At 42.6% G+C, this 24,974-nt stretch overlaps 1 protein-coding gene across 2 annotated transcripts; it reads left to right on the plus strand.

Moving 5' to 3' along the window:
- Window positions 1-1,708: 1,708 nt before the first annotated feature.
- LOC124142013 (nucleoplasmin-like protein ANO39) lies at window positions 1,709-22,916 on the plus strand. 2 transcript variants are annotated; one of them, XM_048393375.1, is made up of 10 exons: window positions 1,709-1,843; window positions 3,850-3,947; window positions 5,693-5,815; window positions 6,824-6,920; window positions 8,961-9,133; window positions 10,231-10,278; window positions 16,389-16,471; window positions 17,395-17,413; window positions 21,683-21,739; window positions 22,785-22,916. In XM_048393375.1, exons 1-10 carry the CDS (start codon window positions 1,813-1,815, stop codon window positions 22,821-22,823), a joined length of 768 nt encoding a protein of 255 aa, XP_048249332.1. In that variant the 5' UTR covers window positions 1,709-1,812; the 3' UTR covers window positions 22,824-22,916. The 2 variants fall into 2 exon arrangements, with proteins under 2 accessions (XP_048249332.1, XP_048249333.1); XM_048393376.1 differs by having other exon boundaries at window positions 8,961-9,124.
- Window positions 22,917-24,974: the final 2,058 nt, after the last annotated feature.

The following is a 24,974-nucleotide window of genomic DNA, read 5'->3' on the forward strand; positions in this document are numbered from 1 at the left end:
ACAAGGTGATACACATTTTTGGTTTTTCATTTCTTTCAGAAAAAGCAGTAGAGACCGAACTTTAATTCGGTTTCACAAACTCCTGCCTGAATTTTCAATCGTGTAGGACCATGGCGAATGATGTTTAACACAGCAGCCAGCAATATCCCAACTATATCATGTCGGGCTGTAATTTATAGAATCTAGACAAAATGAACCGGAGACAAAATTATTTGTAGCAACATTTTCATGCATTGATATATAGATATCAAAATACTGGCATGTGTGTAATACTGATTTTACGAAACGAAAGAATTCTTGTAATTCCCGCGCGAGAGCGAGTGTGGCAAGTGTTATTATTTCTTTATTATCCCTTATTTCTTAATCCCATTGGGTCCCGCATTAGAATTATCCTCTGATCACGACCGCCGTCCTAGCAAACCATTGTCAACAATCTTCCGCTCTGGCACCGTTTCTAGTGTGACGTCATTCCGACCTTGTCTCAAAAAGAATCGAATGACGTAAACAATGCCGTTGAGATGACGTAAACATTGCACTGATGCGAGTGACGTGATACTTGCAGTAGTGCACATTTGCGAACTTTGTGTAGTCGTTTATTTCAAACCCTATGCTTAACAAACTATGTATTTATCAAAATTATGTTATCATATGTCCTTATCTTACCTCACACAAGGCCGGTCGGGTAGACTAGTGGTTTAAGCATTCGCTCGTCACGCCGAAGACCCGGGTTCGATTCCCGACTTTATAATTGCAACATACCAACCGTAATTTTGTAGACGCCATCTCCGGATACTTACGATAATTTCCGAATGAAATAGATCTAGGGGGAATAACTCTAACTTTTTTTCTGTCGTCTGCTTTAAGTGGCGGTAAGATACATTCGTTGTCCACTGGTCCTTCGGGTGACTGCGAGACCGGTGGATAACTTTTATTTTAACTCTGCTACCAAAACAATGCAAGTTTTCTTGTTGTGTTGTCTACACTTTAGACAATCCACGGATTGCACTGGAAACACGCAGCCTGACTTGTATTTTATGAATACCCTACAACATATTGTGTCTTCGGGGCGAGTTGAAGCACATTTCATTTCAAAGGGCTGAAACATGGTCACTGTAAACTGTGATCAGTTCCTTTGAGGACCCTTGAAGATCCAGCTTAGAATAGGTCTTAAGCAACCCATGCTTGCCGTAAGTCAGGCTCGCTGACTTGACTGGCACATGTCATCGTATCCCAATTGCGTAGATCAATGCTTATGGTGTCAATAATTGGATTGTCTGGTCCAGACTCGATTATTTACAGACCGCCGTCATTTTGCTGGAATATTGCGGAGTGCGGCGTTAAACAACAAACAAACAAACAGTTCCGTTGATAATAATTATAGTCCGAACAGGAATAGATTTAACTAGTAAATGAGTTCTGTGGTAAAATTTGTTCCTGTGAAACATTTATTATTGGAGATAAAGTTCCGGAGGAAATTATTAAGAGGTAAGAACACAGAACACAGTAGGTACCTACGTCTTCCGCAGGGGGACAATCACACGGCTTCAAACACCCAGTATGTTTCAATAAGTGCTTTTTCTGGTCATGAAGTAACCTAATCTGGATTTTATAATATTCTTTCATGTACCATGTTTTTTCTTCTCAGATTACTTACTTTTATTACGCCAGTAATTATCATAATTTATGCGGGCTTAGGCTGTTTTAGAGTCACGTGGTTATTTCTCGTGGGGCACGTGCGCGATTCACGTGAATCGTTCTTTTCACCAGCAACAAGATAGCGCTTGGTCGTTCACCTGTTAGACAGCAGCAAATATGGAAAGGGACGCAAAGGAATATTTCTGGGGTGAGATTGTGCTCTTTTAAAACATGCACCGTGATTCATAACAACATTGGTTTAAAACTGTTTTAGACTGAACTGTCCAATTGATCTACTTGGGAAGGTGTAACGGTGCGTTTCACGTAGGTGTAATTTGGGAGAAATGCTTTTCAATTGCCCAAATACAACATGTCTGACGATTCGAAATGTCCGTCTTCAACTCGGGAGTTTTTAAAAATGACTTATGTTTCAGTGTTTGTAATACGTAAATCTGTCACATTTATTAATTATATATTTTTTGTCCCAGAAACCAAGAATTGGGCACGTGCTTTTGTGGATTTTCGTTAAATGAGATCTCACACATGTCATATTGAAATGAATATTGATGTAAACAAACATCCTATTTGGCAATTCCTTGCTTTATATATGAGCTTCTTACATCATTTATACATTTATGTTCTGGCACAAATAAGGTACTAATTAATATTGATAGGAATTAGAGATATTTAATTATTTACATACATGTTTATGAATGTTATAAAATGTGCGTCTGGTGTAAGAATAGCACTATAAAAGGTTGTAGTATTAACTTAGAAAATCAGATAAGATCCAACTCAAGTGTGAACAAATACTGTGAGTAATGTTTTTGCAGATTATAACTGGATTATGAGTTTTATTTGAAGTTTAATCATGATTTCTATTCCCATTTTCAACTTGCACGCATCTATAAGTGAAAACAAAAAAATAAACTCCAATTACAATCATCATGTTTCATTCTGACAAGTCCCTGGGGGTATCGAGTTAGAATTAGACCCCAGCAACCTTTGCTGGTCGTAGTCTGAGATCCCCTTGAAGATCTGGAGCAAATGGTCATCAGCAACCTATGCTTGTAAGATATGACTAACAGTATCAGGTAGTCAGGTTCACTGTGTAGTCCCACTTACGTAGATCGATGTTCAATCACTGGACTGTCTGGTCAGGTCTCGTTTATTCACAGACCGTCGTCATAAAGCTGTAATATTGCTGTGTATTGCGTTAAACAAGAAACATGTTTTAAAGCGAGGAGACAAAATGGATCGGGTTTTAAGCTCGGTGACTTGATCGATTGCCGGTCATCGTACCCCGACGGCGTGGATATTTGGACATATCAATTATTGGATTGAGTGATCTAGACTCGATTTTTTACAGATCGCAGTCACATAGTTGTAATAACGGTGTTTAACACACACACACACACACACACACACACACACCATACATATACATATTTTTTGATAACTTACGAAAGGGATGTATATTGTTGGTAGTAATGTTGCCTTTAGACAGGTTGTGAATTGTTTGGAGAAGACAACTCCTACTCGAAAGTCTGGCCCAACTTAGTGGTTACTATGTGATGTGCGATAATTATAGGCTGGGGTTACGGATGTAGTTCTTTGCGAAAATGAATTGGCACAAATCAGGTTGGGGATGGAAACTGATAAGCGTATCGTATATCACACGAGCTATGTCAGATGAGGGAAATTTTCCCATATGACACCTGTTTGTTGGGACGCTTATGAAAATTACCACAATTTAATTTGGAAACTTTAATTGCCTTATGTAGCAGTGTGCACAGATCAGATATTTAAGGCAATATTTTCATTTGAACACGCATGCATGTTCACTTGTTTTCAGCTACTAAGGGGGCATGCACAATTTTCTGAGATAATTGACATCAGTGCTGTTTGTCATCGATTAATATCGAAAAAGTTCCACCTCGTGACAAACTTGTCTGGATGGATTGTTAGTTTCATACATCCATGTATTATAACAGTTCCCACATATACTACTCAAAAGAAGTTAAGGCCATCCGATTCTTTCATATTACTATAGATCTGGCACGGCGAATAACCGAATACGTGTCCGGATAGGCGAGGTTCACGTGTCCGGATAGGCGAGGTTCGACTGTGGTGCTTAAAGCTCGGGACTATTTGTTCCGGAATACCAGGGGTGTGTGGGGGATTGGTGTTGTGATGGTGTTACTGTTCCTGCAGGTTGCCAGCTGACGAAGGAGGCCCCTTCCCAGACATGGTCATTTCAGGAGGAGGAAGAAGACTCTGACTACCTCGTCCACACGCTCTTCCTCAGAAATGTCAGTATTCTTTTGCAGTGAATGAACACTCCATTTCTTGTGTCCCCGCCGTGAATTTGCCAGAATATTGCTAAAAGCGGCCTAATTTCCAACTTACTCACACTATTCACTCTGTTGCACTTATTTGCTTGTTATACCCCCGGCATATAATGCGGGGGGATATAGCGATCAGCCTGTCTGTCCGTCCGTCCGTCTGTCCGTCCGTAATCATTTCCTTTCCGGGGCAGAATTCCAAAACCATTCAGTGTATTTGATCGAAACTTGGCAAATCTATCAGGCACATACTGAAGTGGTGCCTCTTAAATTTTGGGATTTTTGTAATTTTTATTTTTTTAAATCTTTATGGAATGAAGTTGGACATACTCAATTGGGATTGGAGTTCGTTTCCGGGGCAGAATTCGAAAACCATTCAGTGTATTTGATCGAAACTTGGCAAAGCTATCAGGCACATACCAAAGTGGTGCCTTTTGATATTATTTTCTTTTACGAATTTTTATTTTTTACACTTTTATGGAAAGAAGTTGGACCTAGACTCCATTTGGGAACGGGTTCGTTTCCGGGCCAGAATTCGAAAACCATTCAGTGGGTAAACAATGTATGCTTCTTAAAGAACATTCAACTGTTGACTCATTACATAGAGAATTGCACATTTACTAGGTGTTACTTTACAGACAGCTGCCGGGGGGGATATGTAATCTTTCTGATGACTCTTGTTTAATACAGTAACTGCAATACTACACATTCACAAATCTGCAGTCCTGATGTACTATTACGACTATGTACAGAGCGTCTACCGCTACAGGGGAAGGTCTGTGGTTCGATGCCCGGGCACGTCATGTACCAAATAACGTAAACATAATTTTTTTATGGTACATGTTATCCTTCCAGGCTCTCGGGACCGCCTCCGTGGTCAAGTGGTAGAGCGTCTCGTGTGGAGAGGCTCACTGACTTGGTTGATGCATGTCATCGTATCCCAATTGCGTGGATCGATGCTCATATCTATCACTGGATTGTCTGGTCCTGACTCGATTATTAACAGACCGCCGTCATATGGCTGGAATTTGCTGAACGCGGCGTTAAACAACAAACATACAAAATACAAAAGAGGGATTAGAATTGGTCTTCAGTAATCCATGCTTGCTGTTAAAGAGGCGACTAACGGGATCGGGTGGTCAGGGTTGATGACTTGGTCGTTTTGTCATCGTATGCCAATTGCGTAGATCGATGCTCATGATGTCAATCACTGGATTGTCTAGTCTGGTCCAGACTCGATTATACAGACCGCCGTCACATAGCTGGAATATTGCTGAGTATGGCCTTAAGAAACAACACTCCATATGATTATGTACAGTCAAAATGAGTTTCCCTATACCATAATGTCTTCACTATGAGCAACATCTCGGCAAGTTTTTAGTATAGAATTGCAGCATTAACACTACCACACTGTCGTAAGTGTTATATATGCCCAATGATCTTATGCTATTGAACGCCACTGGCAAATATTTGAATTTGAGGACAAGAATTTGTAATACTAGAGATTGTACGAATAGGGTTGTAATCCTCTCCTCCCTCCATGAACTATAATTTAAGTTTATTTTAATTTATTGCTGTCCCATATTCCCCCTGTCAAATGGTGATAAAACACAACTCAATTACACGGCTTCATACTTGGACCTGTATCAGTTGGTTAAATAAGATTTTTACAGATTTAGATTTATTCCTGTAAATTGAACCGCGTGTTTCAGTCTGTCCTGGGAGCCGAGGCCGTGAAAGGAGAACTGAATATTGTACAGGTGGAGACGAAGAGTTTTGAAGATAAGGATATCAAGCAACCATTGTTCTCGTTACGGAATGGTGGACAAGAAACGGTAAGTTTCCTTCAAAATGCATGGCATGGAAACAGTGTTACAATGTCGTTATTTTTGGACTGGTGAGTTTGTAGCTAGTCCTGCTCGACTGACTTAAGAATCATAACTTTGAGATTTGGCAAAGTGTTAGTCATCAAATGTGAGTAGTCATTAAAGACAGACAATGAATTTTACTTGTCCTCCCACAATTTAGTTCTCTCGGGCTTGAAGACTGCCATGAATTATTACAGACCGCCGTGATGAATGGAATATTGCTGATTGTGGCATTAGACAACCTTCAAAAACATCGTTTTCATCACCATTCACAAAGTATAGATTTTAGAGCCGCTTTCGTTAACTTCAAGGCCCACCCCTCTCTGGGGAATACCCGGTTAGAACCGGTACCCAGCAGCCTGTGCTGGTCGGGCGGGAGAGGCGGACAATTGGGTCCGTTGGTCAGGCTCGGTGACTTAGTTGATATCGTGCACTCGTACTCCTACAGCGAGGATCATTGTTCATTATCAGTCACTGGAATTTCTGGTCAAAATTGATTATTAACAGGGCAGACATATAGCTGGAAAATTGCCGAATTCTACGTTAAAAAAACAAAGAAAAAAACCATCACCCAAAATGTATGCATACAACTTGTTTAAAGTTGCTATGTTCATTGTTTGAAAGTCTGGAGGGAAAGATATAGTTGTAGGTCTATCAACGATATTAAAACTGCTGCGGACGTCATATACGATAAGAGTAGTCTCCCCTTGACCATATAACGTCCTCCTTTCGTAAAACCACTTCCATTGTGTTTCCATGACATAGCGAATGTAATATCAATGGGACAGGATTGATTTGTGGATTTCAACGTTTCTTATTCATTTGTAATGCGATGTTTCAGTACAGATGTTAGTACTATTGTCAAGCATTTTAAAGGTTTCTTGTTCAAATATGTGTAGTTGACAGACTTTAAAAAAAACAAAAAACAGCTGAATATTATTTTTAATTGTATAGAAAATTATGGATACTTTTCAGATGACGATGGACCTGAGTTTTGCCGGTGCGTGTAGCACCACGTTCCGGCTGGTTGAAGGTTCAGGGCCAGTACACATAGGTGGACAACATCTAGTGGGTAGGTCAACATACCGATAGTAGGGATAGTTGGTGTGTCACGACGTCAATAGTGGGTAGGTCAACATACCGATAGTGGGGATAGTTGGTGTGTCACGACGCCAATAGTGGGTAGGTCAACATACCGATAGTGGGGATAGTCGGTGTGTCACGACGCCAACAGTGGGTAGGTCAACATACCGATAGTGTGGATAGTTGGTGTGTCACGACGTCAATAGTGGGTAGGTCAACACCGATAGTGGGGATAGTCGGTGTGTCACGACGCCAATAGTGGGTATGTCAACATACCGATAGTGGGGATAGTTGGTGTGTCACGACGCCAATAGTGGGTAGGTCAACATACCGATAGTGGGGATAGTTGGTGTGTCACGACGCCAATAGTGGGTAGGTCAACATACCGATAGTTGGTGTGTCACGACGCCAATAGTGGGTAGGTCAACATACTGACAGTGTGGATAGTTATTGTGTCACGACGCCAATAGTGGGTAGATCAACATACCCATAGTTGGGATGTCGGGGTACTGATAGTGGGGTTAGTATAGGTATGCCAGAACACCGATAGTATGTCGGGATACGGATATGTCGCTCTATCAAGAATGAGGATAGTGGGTATGTCATGATACTGACAGTGGGGTTAGTGGGTATGCCACAACACTAATATTGGATATAGTATGTTTGGATACTGATAGTTGGTATGTCGCCATATCGAGAATGGGGATAGCGGGTATGTCATGATACTGACAGTGGGGTTAGTGGGTATGCCACAACACCGATATTGGGGATAGTATGTTTGGATACTGATAGTTGGTATGTCGTCATATGGAGAATGGGGATAGCGGGTATGTCATGATACTGACAGTGGGGTTAGTGAGTTACTACAACACCGATATTGGGGATAGTATGTGTGGATACCGATAGTTGGTATGTCGCCATATCGAGAATGGGGATAGTGGATATGTCATGATACTGACAGTGGGGTTAGTGGGTATGCCACAACACTAATATTGGGGATAGTATGTTTGGATACTGATAGTTAGTATGTCGCCATACCGAGAATGGGAATAGTGGATATACTATGACACGATACTGATAGTGGGTATGTCATGATACCGATAATGGTTATGTCATGATATCAATACTGTGTCTTGTTGCGATGGTATGTCATGATACCGATAATTGGTATAATTGCTGTATCACGACACCGATAGTGGGTGTCACGATGCCAATTGTGGGTGTCACGATGGGGATAGAGTGAGTATGGTTTTACACCGCTTTTAGCAATATTCCAGCAATATCACGGCGGGGGACACAAGAAATGGGCTTCACACATTGTACCCATGTCGGGAATCGAACCCGGGTCTTTGGCGTGACGAGCGAACGCTTTAACCACTAGGCTACCCGACCGCCCCCGATGGGGATAGATGGTATGTAACATTACATATAGTGGGTGTCACGATACCGATAATGGCCATGTCGGTACCAATGTTGGGAATGTCACGATATCGGTATTGTGTATTTCATGATGGGATAATATGTCACAATACTAAAAGATGGAATGTCGCCATTTCGATTGGAGGAATGTCACGGTACACGATACCTTGTATGTAACGAAAGCACGTATTTCACGGTCCAGACACACGGTGTCACGATACTGGATCGTATTTGCGTCCCGATACCCATAGCGTTAGTTGATACGTTACAAAACAAACAACGAAGATGAAAGTATGCCACAATAATAGTAATGCATGTTTTATGCAGCATTAAGCCGCCTGTCGTGGACTACCGAAACAAGGGGCGGTCGGGTAGCCTAGTGGTTAAAGATTCGCTCGTCACGCCGATGACCCGGGTTCGATTACCGACATGGGTACAATGTCACCGCCGTGATATTGCTGGAATATTACTAAAAGCGGCGTAAAACCATACTCATGCACTCACTACCGAAACGAGGTCCTAACCTTGTACCATGCTGTTCCTAACCTTGTACCATGCTGTTCCTAACCTTGTACCATGCTGTTCCTAACCTTGTACCATGCTGTTCCAGAATTCCCACCCGAACACAACATGAGTCAAGACGAGTCCGAGTTCTTTACCGAGGACGACATCGAACACGAGGACGACGATGATGAAGACGACGAGGAAGATTCGCCCAAGGGCAAGAAGTCCCAGAAGAGAAAGGCCAGCTCACAGACAACAGCTAAGTCGAAGGTAGATCAGGTACTTTTATTGTGGTTAGTGAGGTATTTACACAGGGATTCTTAGCTGCCAGTACTCCCAGGGCCCGTTCCACAAAGCCAACGTAGCGCAATGACAGTTGTAAGTCTGTTAAAGTAGTGGAGTTACGATCACCTTAGACGATCACCTTAGCGCTACGATCGCCTTGTGGAAGGGACTCCTGCTCGAGGCAAATGATCAAATGGGGCTTTCACTGATAACAAGTGACTTTCATATCTGTACTCCTCAAAAGAAGTTAAGGAACACCCGATCCTTACATGTTACTGCAGTCAATCTGTCATTCCACGATAGATTAACTACAATATATAGTAATAGTTTGTTTGTTGTTTAAAGGAGCACTCAGCACTATTCCAGTTATGACGGCGGTCTGTAAATAATCGAGTCTGGACCAGGCAATCCAGTGATTGCTATCAGGATCAGCTATCCACGCAATTGGGATACGATGACATGCATCAACCAAGTCAGCGAGCTTGGAGATCTATTCTAACCAGGATATTCACGGGTGTATAGTACCGGGGTAATAGGAAATACGTGGTCCTTGACTTCTTTTGAGTGGTATAGTTTTAGACTATTTCATCGTATGCAATGCTGAAATACCCTAGGATACGAAATGCCGTTGAGCCTTGTGATAGCAAAACCTAGAATTGCAAGTAATTTAGCCATTTAAGAAATGTTTTGATAGAACAAAACCGATGCTTAATGTCTTGTAATCATGTTGATTGTTTGTTGTTTAACGCCCACTCAGCAATATTCTCGCTGTATGACTGCGGTCTGCAAATAATCAAATGTGGCGCAGACAATCCGGTGAATGACATCGTGAGCATCGATCTACGCATGCATCAGCCACACCCCGAGCTTGGTCATCCCCTTTGTCCACAAGCATGGGTTGCCGAAGACCAATTCTAACCGGGATCTTCATGGGCCTGTAATCAATTGCGTATATAATTGAAATTATTGTTCCCCTGAAGTGAGATAGTTCCCCAACCTTGCGAGTGAAAAGTTCCAACAGGCCAGAAGTAAATGCAATACCTACCTGCCAGTGTTAACACGTTTGGTGCTGCATCTGAATTGTTTTTCAGAAAGGAAAGATGGAAGTTAGCGCTGAGGACGAAGACGACGACGAAGACGTAAGTGTAGTTTGTGTCGTTGCATGTCCTCGTGAACATAAAATTTGATATTTGTTTTAGGAAGGCATAGTCTCTCGTCAACTGTCAGACAAGCACGTTTCGCTCAAGTTATACAAGTCATTTGCTTGTTAACTTGAATTTTAGGGTGTAGATAATCTATGGGATAAGTATCTTATTGAAAGAGACGATTTCCCGGTTTCACTCGTGAAATAAATTACGTCTAGAACTTGAAATAAGCACCGCACCATGATAATGGTCTCTCTCAGCATATTAAACAATAAATGTACAATATAAACGGTCAATTTTCTTCTCCTAGTCCTATTTGCAGGTTGCTCTAGCGTCACTACCACCAGACCCGTGAAGATTCTGGGTAGAATAAGTCTCAAGCAACCAATACTTGCAGTGAAAGGCGACTATGCTTGTCGTGGGGGCACGGGTGGCCCAGTCGTCTAAGGCGCCGCAATTCGCTGTGCAGAGTTGCGTCCCCTAGGCACGCCAGAATCCTATGATTGTGGGTTCGAATCCCGGTTCGCGCCGATTATGTTTCTAGGTTTGTCAGCACCATACCCGTGCTCGAGGATTTCACCGAAGTGGTAAACGTCTGAGACCTGCATCTCTTCGGGCTTTTACTCCCACATTAAGCTGCCACGCCGCGATATAACTGGAATACTGTTAAAAGCGGCGTTAAACACAACTCACTCACTCACTCACTATGCTTGTAGTAAAAGGCGACTAACGGGGTCGGGTGGTCAGATTCGCTGACTTTGTTGATGCATGTCATCGTATCCCAATTGCGTGGATCGATGCTAATGTCAATCACTGTATTGTCTGGTCCAGACTCGATTATTTACAGACAGCCATCATTATAGCTGGAATATTGCTGAGTGTGGTGTTAAACAACAAACAAACCGAACACTGGTTTGTCTGGTCCTATGATTCATATGCCGCCGTGATGTCCACTGCAGGGTCAAACATTCTTACGCCTCTCGGTGTTCTGTTCCCATTCACGTGATTTTTTTGTTATGGTTGAAAACAAATAATTTTTGAAAGGGAATCCCCGCCGCGTCATATCACAAAACGTTAAAATATGGTATTTGTGCTGGTGCTTGGCATTGAGGGAATAAAACAAGGAGTCGGACCGTGTCTGAGTTGGGTATTCATGTTAAACTGCGGCATGGTATCTTGATAGCACTAAAATAATCGGCATTCGTCCGGACTGGTCCAAGCAGACGCACACACGTGTCTCTATATAAGTGCAATTAACTCGAACGCGATGTTAAACCCCATCTCAACTCACCTTGAACGCAACGTTAAACCACATTTCACCTTACCGTCTACTTTTGTCAGCACTGTTTAATTTTTCTGCTTTTTAAGTAGACGTCTAATCTTGCACCACACATACTAAATAGAACCAGACAACCTCGGCTCATTTTGTCCAGTCACGATTAAGATTGTAACTTATGGTCATTAGTGAAATTAAACACTTTTAATTAGTCAATTTGAGAAATTGCTACTAGCATCAAGCAGATCATGTTGCCGAACTGTTGCCTGTCGACCGAGGACGCCCGCCGCATGGAGGAATGTCCCCGGTGAAGGGGCAGTGTATAAAACAGCCGCTTGAGATGAAACAAGATTTATGTGAGGCTTTGATTTCACTACTTTACTTCAACGTACTATGTCAGTATTACATTTTCTACATTTTTGGATCAGATTCAAGTGCTATCATTTGGACAAAATTTCAATCAAGTGAAATCCCAATCCTTGTGTTGTCACCTTGGGGTATTTCTCGTGTATTGTTTATCAGCAGGGACGGGCAGGGTAACAGGGTAGGTTTAGATTACAGGTAAAAATATGGCCCCAAAGCCGATTAGCTCCGGAACAGATGTTGATAGATTAACTCTGTGGCTGCTGGCGGCGATGTAATGCGACCCTTGAGTCGCAAGCCGCGGAGACATTAGGGCTGTGTAATTCCCTTCTCACTCACTTCACTCAGGCCACGTTTTTTAGCAAGGGTTTTAACTTTTAAGGAGTAAATATGTGTAGAAGTATTAGATCCTCTACCGTTGTTATGTTGTTTAACGCCCCACTCAGCAATATTCCAGCTATATGACTGCGGTCTGTAAATACTAGTCTGGGCCAGACAATCCAGTGATTAACATTTGCTTCATGTTCCAATATTATACAGCAGGCTCCAGATAAGGTACTAACTGGATAAATAAACATACCTAGTTATATATGTGAATGTTGTGCATATTTATGCACATAGGTTCTATTGTTCTTCCCAAGTGGGGATTCGGGTTTAGAATCAATACCAATCACCAGATTGACTGGTCCAGATTATTTACAGACCGCTGTCATAAAGCTGGAATATTTGCCGAGTGCGGCGTCAAACAACATCGCCTTGTTTGGTAAATCTGGATCTTCGATGGAAATTGGCATAATTGGTTCCACTAGTAAAGGCCACTAAACTAAACCTTGCCTTTTGACTGAGTAAGTTCGTGTTCCGTCACGATGGTAGCGTCCGAGTTGAGTTATATTGACCCGTTGATTCAGGGCCATATTTCGTCCCCAACAATGGTGGTGACATAGAGCGGCTTGTTCGTGTGTACGTCACTGTGTATACCTTTGGTCATGACATCAACAACCGTACATAACTCCCTTCTGTGTAGGCGGAGGGCACCAAAACACGAACATTCGGGTAAGAATGTCTCTAGAATCCCATGCTTGTCTGGTCCAGACTCGATTATTTGCAGACCAACCAGCCAACCAAACCATGCTTGTCAAAGGCAACTGACGGGATTTCCGACTTGGTTGATGCGTGTCATCGTATCCCAACTGCGTAGATCAATGATCATGATGTCAATAACTGGATTGTCTGGTCCAGTCTCGATTATGCACAGACCGTTTTCGTATAGATCGAATATCGCTGAGTGCGGCGTTAAACAGAAATAGGTGAAACGTGAAGGTCAACGCAAATATGACCCCTACTTATTTCATTTCCTAACTTATACTCCATCAAGGAATCTATACAATTCTATAACATTACTTTGACATATGATTAAAACCAATTTAAACGGGAATTTTAACCTTTCTTGGCATGAATATTAACGTTTCAAATTTAGATAGTATGAACTACATCCGTATCCCTGTGTACAAGCATGTTAGTATCAGATTTGGGTCACAGAATAGAAATATCCTTAGCACACGTTGAGTAATGTATGATAAGTGCACCCAACACCGTGTTGATAAAGCTGTTCAATGAGGCCCTGAACTGGTCTGTTGGAAGTGATTAGATCGCGGCAGAGCGGTAGACAAACTCATAACTCCTCGTCCACTGTGATGTTAGATCCCAAGTCTTCAAGTGTAGACTATTCTGCAAGTACGGATTATGTGACTTGTTGACGGAACATTTCCTATCGCTGTTATGACCGAGATCTTTCACACATTGGAAAGCGGTTAACCTATCTTCACACCATCTTGGACACATGATGTACGGGTGTGTTCTCACCTGTCGCGGTTTGCCTGTGCCAGACTTTAGTTCGTGAACTCTGTTGACGTAACCTATTTCGTCATAGTTCAAGGTCTTCAACTTGACCTTATCCATGAACTAGGCTTGTTGGGGTGACCTTACCCCACTTTTCTGTGTGACCTGCCCAAAGTTCTTGTCAAATCAAATCTCATATACTATTCAAAAGAAGTTAATGAAAACCTATCCCTACTCAGCGCGGATCTTCACGGGTCACACCATTCGATGAGTTTCATCGAGCCAAAAAGTTTTTTCTCATATGAAATTTCGACTTTGTTTGTGGTATTTATGATTTTTTTTATATATTTCATTTGTTACCAAATAAACACGGGTCGATTCCCAGATGTTCTAGTCGTTAGAGGCGACGGTAAGGATCGGGTGGTCAGGCTCGTTGGCGTGGCGTTGCATAGCGGCAGTGTGGTCAGGCTCGTTGGCGTGGCGTTGCATAGCGGCAGTGTGGTCAGGCTCGTTGGCGTGGCGTTGCATAGCGACAGCGTGGATCTTTGCTTACAATATCAAGCACTGGATTATCTGGTCCAGACTCGATTTTTTACCCGCCGCCGTCATATAACGGATAATTGCTGACTGCTGCGTTTGACAAAACAAATTTGCTCGTGGCTTTCACCAAAGGGTTAAGTGTCTGACGTCCATCTTTCCCCCGACAAAATGGTGTTACTAAATAATGTTCAAAGCGGTATAGAGCTCAATTCGCTCCCCGACAGCGTGGATAGTTGCTCATAATGTTAGGCACTGGTTTGTCTGACAACTATTTGCTGTATTACCGCAGTGAAAAAGTTGGGATTGTGTGCCAAAAAAGTCATCTGACAAGTATACTACTCAAAAGAAGTTAAGGACCACCCGATTTTCATATCACTATCGTTAATGTCATGCCATAACAGATTAACTATAGTAATATGAAAGAATCGGGTAGTCCTTTACTTCTTTTGAGTAGTATAATCCATCACTTGTATGATCCGACTGAACTGGGTATCGCGTGGTTACTCTGTATAACCTAGTCTAGATGATCCTTTCAACAGTAATATAAGTCGTATAACCTACCGAACACTGGCTACTGAAGACTGCTGCTTGCCGACATGATACTAGAATGTTGACAAAGGGCCATATTGAATTCTCCTGTTTTCTTCTATACGGTGTTATAGTAATCTCAGCGTTAAGGTCGCTTAGTCCAAATGGTTCCAGGTGGTCATCCAACCAATTACTGTCCCCTCGAAGTCCATTTGGCAACTCGACCCCCAGTTAAGTTGTTTTTTACGACATTGATGAGTTGCTCGGGGATCTATTCTATACTGTAATCCCCCGCGGGACATGAGACCAGGGTCACATGGCCCGCTATGACAGGCCAGATTGCTTCATGTATTCGTTGCCATAATAACCATGTGGATTTATGATCAAGGTATTTTAAATTCGTATTATCGTCAACAAATATGCGACTTAACTTTTGATAAGGATAATCATATATGCGAATCCATTTAAACATACCCTTGACATTATGAGAATCAGTTTGGTGTACCATGGAAAGAAAAAAACATCGCTATCCAAAGTGGTGTAGTATATATGCGATGGGGTAGCACTGTGGTCAAAGCGTTCGCTTCTCCCATCGACGTTCCGGGTTTGATCCCTTATATCGGCAGTGCAGCGTTGCAGGAAAACCATGTAAAAATCCAGAGAGAAAAGTGTATCACTTATTTGAAGCAGTAATTGACACTTAAACCTGCATTGAGATTCCGGGACAGGAAAGGTCCTCGTTTTGATTTAAACATATTTTTTTCACTAGGAAAAGGATTGGGTACACGCAGAGACCATATAATAATCTATTATATGGTCTCTGGTACACGTTAGCTAGCTACAATTTAGCTAGCCCTCTCCCAAAATATGTACATGGTTAGCGTTGTATAATAACAATTGAAATATGTATGGTTAATGCCGTAGTCAGCAATGTTCCAGCTATTTGACGGCGTTCTGTAAATAATCGAGTCTGGACCAGTCAATTCAGTGATATCAGGATCATCGATTCACGCAATTACGATAACATGCATCAATCAAGTCAGCAAGCCTGACCACCTGATCCCGTTATAGTCGCCTCTTAAAGCAAGTATGGGTTGCTGAAAACCTATTCGCTACCGGATCTTCACGGATCAGGTGAAATATGTCAAAAAATAGAAGCAGCAGGAAACTTAACTTTACTTTTACTTAAATTTATTTATGCAGTTGATAAAGTAGTGATGGACAAATGTAACTAACGTTGTATATGAGCTGAGATCACCGTTACCCCATAGTCGACTGAAATGAGGATCGGTTGGTCAAAATGTGTCCTACTTTCAATTTTTAAATTGCCACGTTCCGGCACTATAGTTGACGCTCGTAGGTGTAGAACCTTTTAATAGCATGAGGTACCTGGGCTCTTTTTGCACAAAGATAATTGTGTTAAGGGTTTCGTAACAGCCATACTTGAGCATACTTACGATCGTCATTGCGCTAAGATTGCTTTGTGAGAGCGGGCTCTGGTGTTTAATGGAGCACATGTTACTGTGTCCATTGGTACATGATGTTTGTGGTGTTACAGGAGGACGAAGAAGACATGGACGACGATGACGAAGAAGACGACGATGAAGACGACGATGAGGAAGAGGAAACACCAGAGAAAACGTAAAGTTATATTGCCTTTAGTGTTGGTGCGGTTGTATAGCCTTATCAGCAAGCGTGTCTCGCTTGTGGTAAGGGGGCACGTATGTCAAAAGACACCGCAATTCGTTGTGCATAGTTGCCTCCTTGGGCACGCCAGGAATTAATGATCATGGGTGCCGGTACCAGATTCCTCCTGTTTGTTTCTAGGTCACCGTGCTCGTGGGTTTCACCAAAGTGGTAAACGTCTGAGACTTACATCACTTTAGGCTTTCCTCCCACATCAAGCTGACACGCTGCGATACAGGCTCAGCCTGTATTGCAGTTTATCATTGAACATATTCACATTGTATGTCGACCCGTGAAGATCCGCGGTAGAATAGGTCTTCAGCAACCCATGCTTGCCGTAAAAGGCGACTGACTTTGTTGATGCATGTTATCAATCCCAATTGCGTGGATCGGTGTTCACGTCAATCACTGGATTGTCAGGTCCAGATTCGATTATTTACAGACCGCCGTCATATAGCGGGAATATTGCTGAGTGCGACGTTAAACCACACCCACACACACCCCCACACACCCCCCCACACACACACCCACCCCCACACACACACACACCCACCCCCACCCCCCCCCCCCCCACCCCCCCCCCCCCCCCCACACACACACACACACACACACACACACACACACACACACACACTCTCTCTCTCTCTCTCTCTCTCTCTCTCTCTCTCTCTCTCTCTCTCTCTCTCTCTCTCCTCTCTCTCTCCTCTCTCTCTTCTCTCTCTTCTCTCTCTTTCTCTCTCTGTCTGTCATGGTCCGTATGCATGCTGTTTAGATTGAGACCGAAATGAATTTGGATTTATATTTATGATCTCCCATAATCTCCCATATATACTTGTGTTAGCAATATGTGGTTGCATGATATTTTCTTTTGTTTACAGAAAGAAGAAAGGCAAAAAGGTGAGTCGTTATTTATGGTTCCGTGTTCACGTTGACCCAACTCACTCCAGTAGAAATGGGTTCGAATCCGGGGGCGCCCCTAGACGTTAAAAGATGGTATTTGCTGTTTCCCGTCTGTCGCATGGTATCTCGGTGCATGAACACTACAGAACTGGACTAGTGCACGCACTTTCATACACGCAAGCACGCACGCACGCACATGCCTTGGTACGTGACCCGTGAAGATCCGGTGTAGAATAGGTCAACAGCAACCCATGCTTGCCGAAAAAGGCAACTATGCTATGCTAAGATGCGACTAACGAGATCGGATGGCCAGGCTCGCTGACTTGGTTGATGCATGTCATCGAATCCCAATTGCGTGGATCGATGCTCATGTCAATCACTGGATTGTCTGGTCCAGACTTGATTATTTACAGACCGCCGTCATATAGCTGGAATATTGCTGAGTGGCATTAAACAACATACAAACAAACAAACAAAACTTACGTACGTACGTACGTAGGCTATGTAACTGAAATAATATCGAACGCGACGTTTTCCCAAGTTAACCTCACCACCTATCGAAATGTAGTTCATGACGATACATGTTGAATGCAAAGTTTTGTTAAATCGCGCCGTAAAGAAAAAACGAGAATTTAAGAGTAAATGAATATACTTTGATTTTGTTTATATCCTCTTCATGTTTTGTCAGCCCTCTTGGGAGGGGCTGATAGAGGGACAGATGGGGGTCAATGGCTCCCTCGTACAGCCGATCCATCATGCCTCATCCATCATGCCCCGCCTAACGCTGGTGTGGTCTGGAGAGGTGTTAGCGCTCGTGTTCTCCTGTTGGTGATAATCCTCAAGACAGATTGCACAAAAAGCTCCACTATTCTCATTGATGGGTGTTGATATGAAGTATAACAAGTAATTGTGTGAGGATGGGGAATTAATGGGGATAAGAGGGGAAGCACGTGCCACAGAGACAGTAGGTGTATTAAGCGGATAAGCGGCACCGTCAGGGCCAACAACAAGGTATTGTCAGCTGTTATACACCCGCCATTTGACAACGGCAGTGTTGTATGAAATATTACTTATACATAAAGCTTGGCGTGTCGAACAACGCGACGAGACGTGTTGATTATTGATAAAAAATAGTCCCACTTTAACTCATCTGCTCGCACCTTGATTTCTTACAATTGTTTTGACGTTGACGCGGGGGATGATTTATGGAGTTGAAATTACACTAAAATCAGTTATTCCGCTGAGGTTGGCCTGTCGTGTATCAGTACCAAAGGTAATGGTGATATTTATGGCTTTGAAATTACACTAAAATCAGTTATTCCGCTGAAGTTGGCTTGTAGTATATCAGTACCATAGGTAATGGTGGCCAATGCCGCTGCCCCAGCATTTTACACGCAACCGTACAATGACGTATTGATCAAAACAGACAGCCGTATGATCGTGTTTTTGCCGGTATTTAGTTCATAGAAAATGATTAATGGAATCATTTTAAGTCATACGCTCCAGAGGTATGTTTGAAAAGTGACAAGCAACGCAGTTGTACACATTCCCAGCGAGCATATCTGTGATTGTTTCTCCGACAAAAGTTAAGTTCTTGGAATATTTCTACAGCTAAATGCCATGACGTTGATGTCACATTATTGCACTGTGGGGTGAAAGCTGTACGACTGACTTTTGTGGTAAGTCATGCTCTCGTTTTTTTTAAATGTCTTGTCATTTGAATGGTGTTACCTTCCATTAATGCCCGTTTGTGAATAACTGAAGACTTGATAGAGGATCCCCATGAGGTACGCCCGGGCCACCTGTTTAACTCCACCTCGAGTCATGGCGGGTTAGAGACATATAAAACTACCGATCATTGAAGCCAAAACGTCCATTTGAATAGGATTGTACTCGCATAATAAAATCAAACCTCCGCGAGCTCGTTTCAATAGGACGACACCTGGTCGGGAAGGGGTGAACTTGTGTAGGTTTTGAGGGGTCTACTAACACGAGAACGTGGGGGAAGGAGGACAATAGTCACAACTCGCAGACAAGGTGAAGCAGTACTAAACTATGAGATAATCCCCATCAACATTTCAACTGGTGTTTGCCATGTTGGAATCTACTCTTTGATCATCGTGAATTGTCCGTCTCGTTTGACCAGCCCCATGCCTCTTTGAGGCCGGGGCTGCGTGGCTTGAGCCTGCCGCTGCATATCATTACTGGATTATAACATGCATTCCTGTGCTGTCTGAGGCCCTGTCCAATCGCTGCTAATCTGCTTCTATTGTCCAATGACGAGTGGCAATACTCCAGCCACCCCCGCCTTACAAGGGCATTGTGAGCACTAAGTCTGTCACAACAAAGTTAATTGGTAGCTGTCGCGCTTCGCTACTTCATTTAGTTTTTCAATGGGCTATCTGGTTTTGTGGGCTGTGGTAAGTTTCGTGAAGTTCATTACCACCCCTACTTAACCCCCTCCCTGCGTGTCTGACGGGGGACGTGCGGCTGGGTATGTAGTGGGGATCAGGCGCTACGACCCCTGGGGCTCAATCCGCTCCTGACATGCCTCTGATTGAGATCCCGAGGCATGCATATATTGATGTTCAGACAGCTTAACGGTACATATTGCCAATAATTTAAGCAGATTATATAGATATAGATTAAATACAAAAGTCCAAAGATGAGCTGTATAATTTACTCAACCGGTTTTACGAATGTGATGTTCAAGATTATATCTATATATAAAGCACAGTAAAATTCTAACTCTCAGGCACAATATAGTAATAACTGAATAAGTGGAGTAAGATTGAACACAGTTTTAATGAGCTATCTTACTCCACTTATTTAATTATTACTATATATATATATATATATATTAGTGTGTATATATATATATATTAGTGTGTATATATATATATATATATATATATATATAAATTAGTGCGTGTATATATATATAATTGTTTATGAATGACATTATTCATGTCTTCGTAGAACATAGATTCAACGTCAGAGAATCACAACTCTCAATTATCCACCGAAACAGATTTTATTGGGTGTAAGGGCAAAAATGCGGTGAAAGTTATTAGACTGGATCGCTGAAAATCAGTGACGCCAGGTGTTCGCAAAAAATAGATTTTCAAACTTTCCTTTTCTTAAAAACATGTATTTTCTGCTATATATGTATCAGAAATATCTGCTGAGTAGTCTGAATCTGTATTTTAAAATACACAACATGGTTAAACTAAAAAAACTTAGGTGTTCAGGGATCATGGACTCAATCAACGTCAGCTCAGACAAAAGATTTAACAAAACCCGGGCCTCCGCTGAAGACATGTCCTGCTGTCCACTATTCGTGTGCAGAATTTCTAATGGATTTGGTGTGACATTTACAATACATTGTATGTCTCTGAAAAACTACCAGGACAAGAAGGCAGATAGTTGATACATCCAGAAGCTGCCTCCATGATCTCATTTCCCGTTTTCTTTTGCCTCCATTTAATTTTGATGGAACATTAGATGAGGTTAATCGTTTTACCCCGTCACGCTTGCCACACAATGAGGGCCCTTGTTCGATTTCCAACATAGTTACGTGTGTCGTGCTTATTTTTGGCGTTTATTATTCATACAATATGGCGGAAAACGGAGTAAAAGCTCACTCATTCGACGCTTACCCCGATCTATTCCCCCGGATGTTCACTTGAGGGGCGGTGGGATAGTCTGGTGGTTAAAGCGTTCGCTCGTCACGGTCACGCCGCAGTCCCGGGTTCGATTCCCCACATGGGTACAATGTGTGAAGCCCATTTGTGGTGTACCCCCGCGGTGATATTGCTGGAATATCGTTAAAAGCGGCGAAAAACCATACTTACTCACTCCCTTACAATGTTCACTTTAAACATATCGCCCTGGTTATGTTTCTAGGGTTGACAGCCTCCTAAGTGTTCTCGTGGGTTTCGCCAGTGGGAAACAAGTGGTAAACGTCAAGTTGCAAGATCTATATCACTTTCATGCATGTGCTTTCTTCTCATTAAGTTGACACGCTGTGATCTGAAGTACTGTTCAAAGCGGCATAAAACACATCTCACTCACTTTGTGAACCCAGTTTCGGGATCAGTTATATTTAATCCTTCTGGATAACACTGCAATTCTGTTAAAAGCTGGGTAGACCTCACCGCCAATGTAACCCATGTCTGCAATGCAAAGCTTATGTTTGGACAATGTTTAACATGAAGAGCTCCAGGTCTTCCTTGTGTAAAATATTTTCAACTTTATTTCAAACAGGCCAAAGAAGATGTAAAATCTACGAAAGCAGCAAAGAAGGCGAAACCAGCTACGAAGGTATAGAATATTCCCTTGGGTGTTTAGCTGGAGGTTAAGATCCGGTTAGAATTGGTCTCCATCAACCCATGCTTGTCGGCTTGTCGTAAAAAATTAAGGAACAACTGGTTCTTTTATTACTGTAGTTAATCTGTCCTGCTATGACAGATTAACAATAGTAATATGAAATCACCGGGTTTTCTTTAACTTCTTTTGAGTAGTAAATTGATAGAACTGTGCATTTCTCAGGGGACCCTTGAAGATCCGGGATAGAATGTCTTCAGCAACCCATGCTTGTCTTAAAAGGCGACTGGCGGGATCGGGTGGTCAGGCTCGCTGACTTGGTTGCGTGTATCGACGCTCATGATATTAATCACTAGATTGTCTGGTCCAGACTCGATTATTTACAGACCGCCGTCATATAGCTGTAATATTGCCGAGTGCGGCGTTAAACAACAAACAAACAAACATTTCTCTGGGATATCTCACTATTTTGCTCAATGCCTGTTTGAAAAACGAAGTCCGGCATCATGGCTTATTACATTTTAGGACTGCTTTTGTCAGAAACAAGAAAGAAACCATTTTCTTTTAATTCTCGACTGGATCAAAATGTCAAACAAAACCACCCCCTCTCTACCAGATCACAGGCTTCTACAAATCGTATGTTAAGCTGATGCTATGCATTGTCTCACTGAAGTTAATGTTCAATACGCTGCGCTATAAGACACTGTATCAATACATTATGAAACATTATCGATCGGACGTTTACCCATCTGTCATGGAATGGTAGCCGACTGGTACAGCGAAATGTACCGATTCTGTTCATGATGTGGATATGTAATTCTTCCGGGACTCCTCTCGTGAAATGTTTCCCTAACAAGTGACATGGTCTAAAAGTAGCCCAACGCTTATATACGTCCCAGCCGTGGTGTAATTTTAGATGTTGTTTCTATGGTCACGTAATTATGCAGATTAATGTTAATGATGAGGAAACGGTTAAAGGTTGCTTCATGGCTCCATCTGATGTCCACCTTATTGACTTAAGCCCGCAACATTCTGCTTTCAGGCCGCTGTTAAGAAGACTGTGAAAAAAGGCAAGAAATGAAAGCCCCTCCTCGTCTTACCCCGTATTAAAGTGCTGCTGTATTTATAGTGATCTGTGTACATTGGTGGGCGGAATAAATCTATCTGGGGCATGCAGGGGTTTCTTTAGTGGTGTTATAAATTTGTTAGATACAGTTTTAAGTGTAATCCATAATATATATATATAATACTCGAAAGAAATTGAAGAACACCGGTACGACTAAAGTTAATTGGGGCGGTCGGGTAGCCTAGTGGTTAAAGCGTTCGCTCGTCACGCCGAAGACCCGGGTTCGATTCCCGACATGGGTACAATGTGTGAAGCCCATTTCTGGTGTCCCCCGCCGTGATATTGCTGGAATATTGCTAAAAGCGGCGTAAAACCAAACTCACTCACTCACTCACTCACTAAAGTTAATTTGTCATGACTGGTGGTATTGCAACAGTCATCCAATTGTGGGTGTTCTTTAACTTCTTTTGAGTTGTATAAATTACGGATCACAATTCACTTTACAGTGATATTGAGTTCAGCGTGTGCTTAAGTTGTGTTGACAACTTATTTGATACTCTTGCAGATGCAATATTGTTGACTGCGGCGTTAAATAGGATTCACTCCCCCGTATGGATTCAGGGTTACTCTTGGACCCCAACAATCCATGCTGGACGTGGTCGTTAAAGGTGACCATATGGATCGGGTGGCCCAGTCGCCTGAGGCGCAGCGATTCGCTGTGCACACAGTTGCGTCCCTTGGGCACGCCAGAAACCTATGATTGTGGGTTCGAATCCCGGTTCGCCCCGATTATGTTTCTAGGTTTGTCAGCACTATACCCGTGCTCGTCGGTTTCACCGACGTGGTAAACGTTTGAGACTACTTACTTCGGGCTTTCCTCCCACTTTAAGCTGACACGCCGTGATATAACTGGAATACTGTTAAAAGCGGCGTTAAACCCAATTCACTCTTAATTTTGACAGACCGCATCCGTAGTCTCTCGGTAGAGCGTCTGCCCGGAGAGCGGAAAGTTGGGGGTTCTTTCCCCGGCTGCGTCATACCCAAAGACGATAAAATGATGGTACTTGTTACCCTGCCTGGCGTTCGGCATTAAGGGACTAAAACAAAGACTGGACAGCTTTGGAATCGGTGTACTGTCTCCGTGGGCTAGCACTATAAAACCTGTCTCTCAATAGATAGATAAACCAAAACTTCAGCCATGTAAAGTAAATGATATCAAATATTACAATCCTGTCAAAAGATGTTGGATAACGCCAGGAACAACTTCAGCTCTTCCATTATTCCAGCAACATGCACTCAAACATTCACATAAGACTTAACTTGGTGCAAACGCCGCAAAAACGATAGCTAAGCAATGTCCCATATTTGAACTCTTGCAGTGCCCCGAAAGGCATCTCAGTTCATACGTTTTTGTAGTCGGTCTTCACGATCGCAGCCAGTGGAATAGCGGTGTATATTCAGTATATTTGAATCTACTACGAATTACGACCTGTATCTGCATACAAGAAAGTAAACATACTATCTTGACTGGTTGATGCCGCGACAGAATAAGCTAGTTCCCCTTGCAGTAAAAACGACTTTAAAGGTATCGGAGACACGGGTGCGCCAGTACACTGACGACGCTATGCACAGCAAGCAGCGTTACGTCTCTTGCTGAGCAGGATCATATCGTTGTTGGTTTGAATCCTAGATTTACCACATTAACTATCTTGGTTTGTTAGCACCATGTACGTACTTGAGGGTTCCGTCTCAATGACCACCTTAGACCTGAATCCCACCGAATGTCAGCTGACACGCTGTGATATAACAAACTATATTCCAAGTGACGAAACCCACTCGCTCTTTGAATATCGGACCAGCGCAACTGCTGAATTTGCTGTAGCGTCATCTTTCGCGGAGGATTGCTGTTGAAACTACGCGCTTTGTCTTCTTGACGTCCCTGGTCTGATGGATAGAGCCTTTGCTATAAGGTCGGTTGTTCGATCCCCGGCCGAACCATTGCAAAAGACGTTATGTAACCAGTCCTTGTTTTCTCGCCTAAATCCCAATCGCAATGCAGAGTAATAAGTACCATTACTCTGCATTGCGATTGGGATTTAGGCGAGAAAACAAGGACTGGTTACATACCCACACACCCCTCTATAATATATTAATATGAGAAGTTCT

Source organism: Haliotis rufescens, unplaced genomic scaffold (genome assembly GCF_023055435.1).
Source record: "Haliotis rufescens isolate VD_foot unplaced genomic scaffold, xgHalRufe1.0.p SCAF_12, whole genome shotgun sequence".
NCBI classification, from domain to species: Eukaryota; Metazoa; Mollusca; class Gastropoda; order Lepetellida; family Haliotidae; genus Haliotis; species Haliotis rufescens.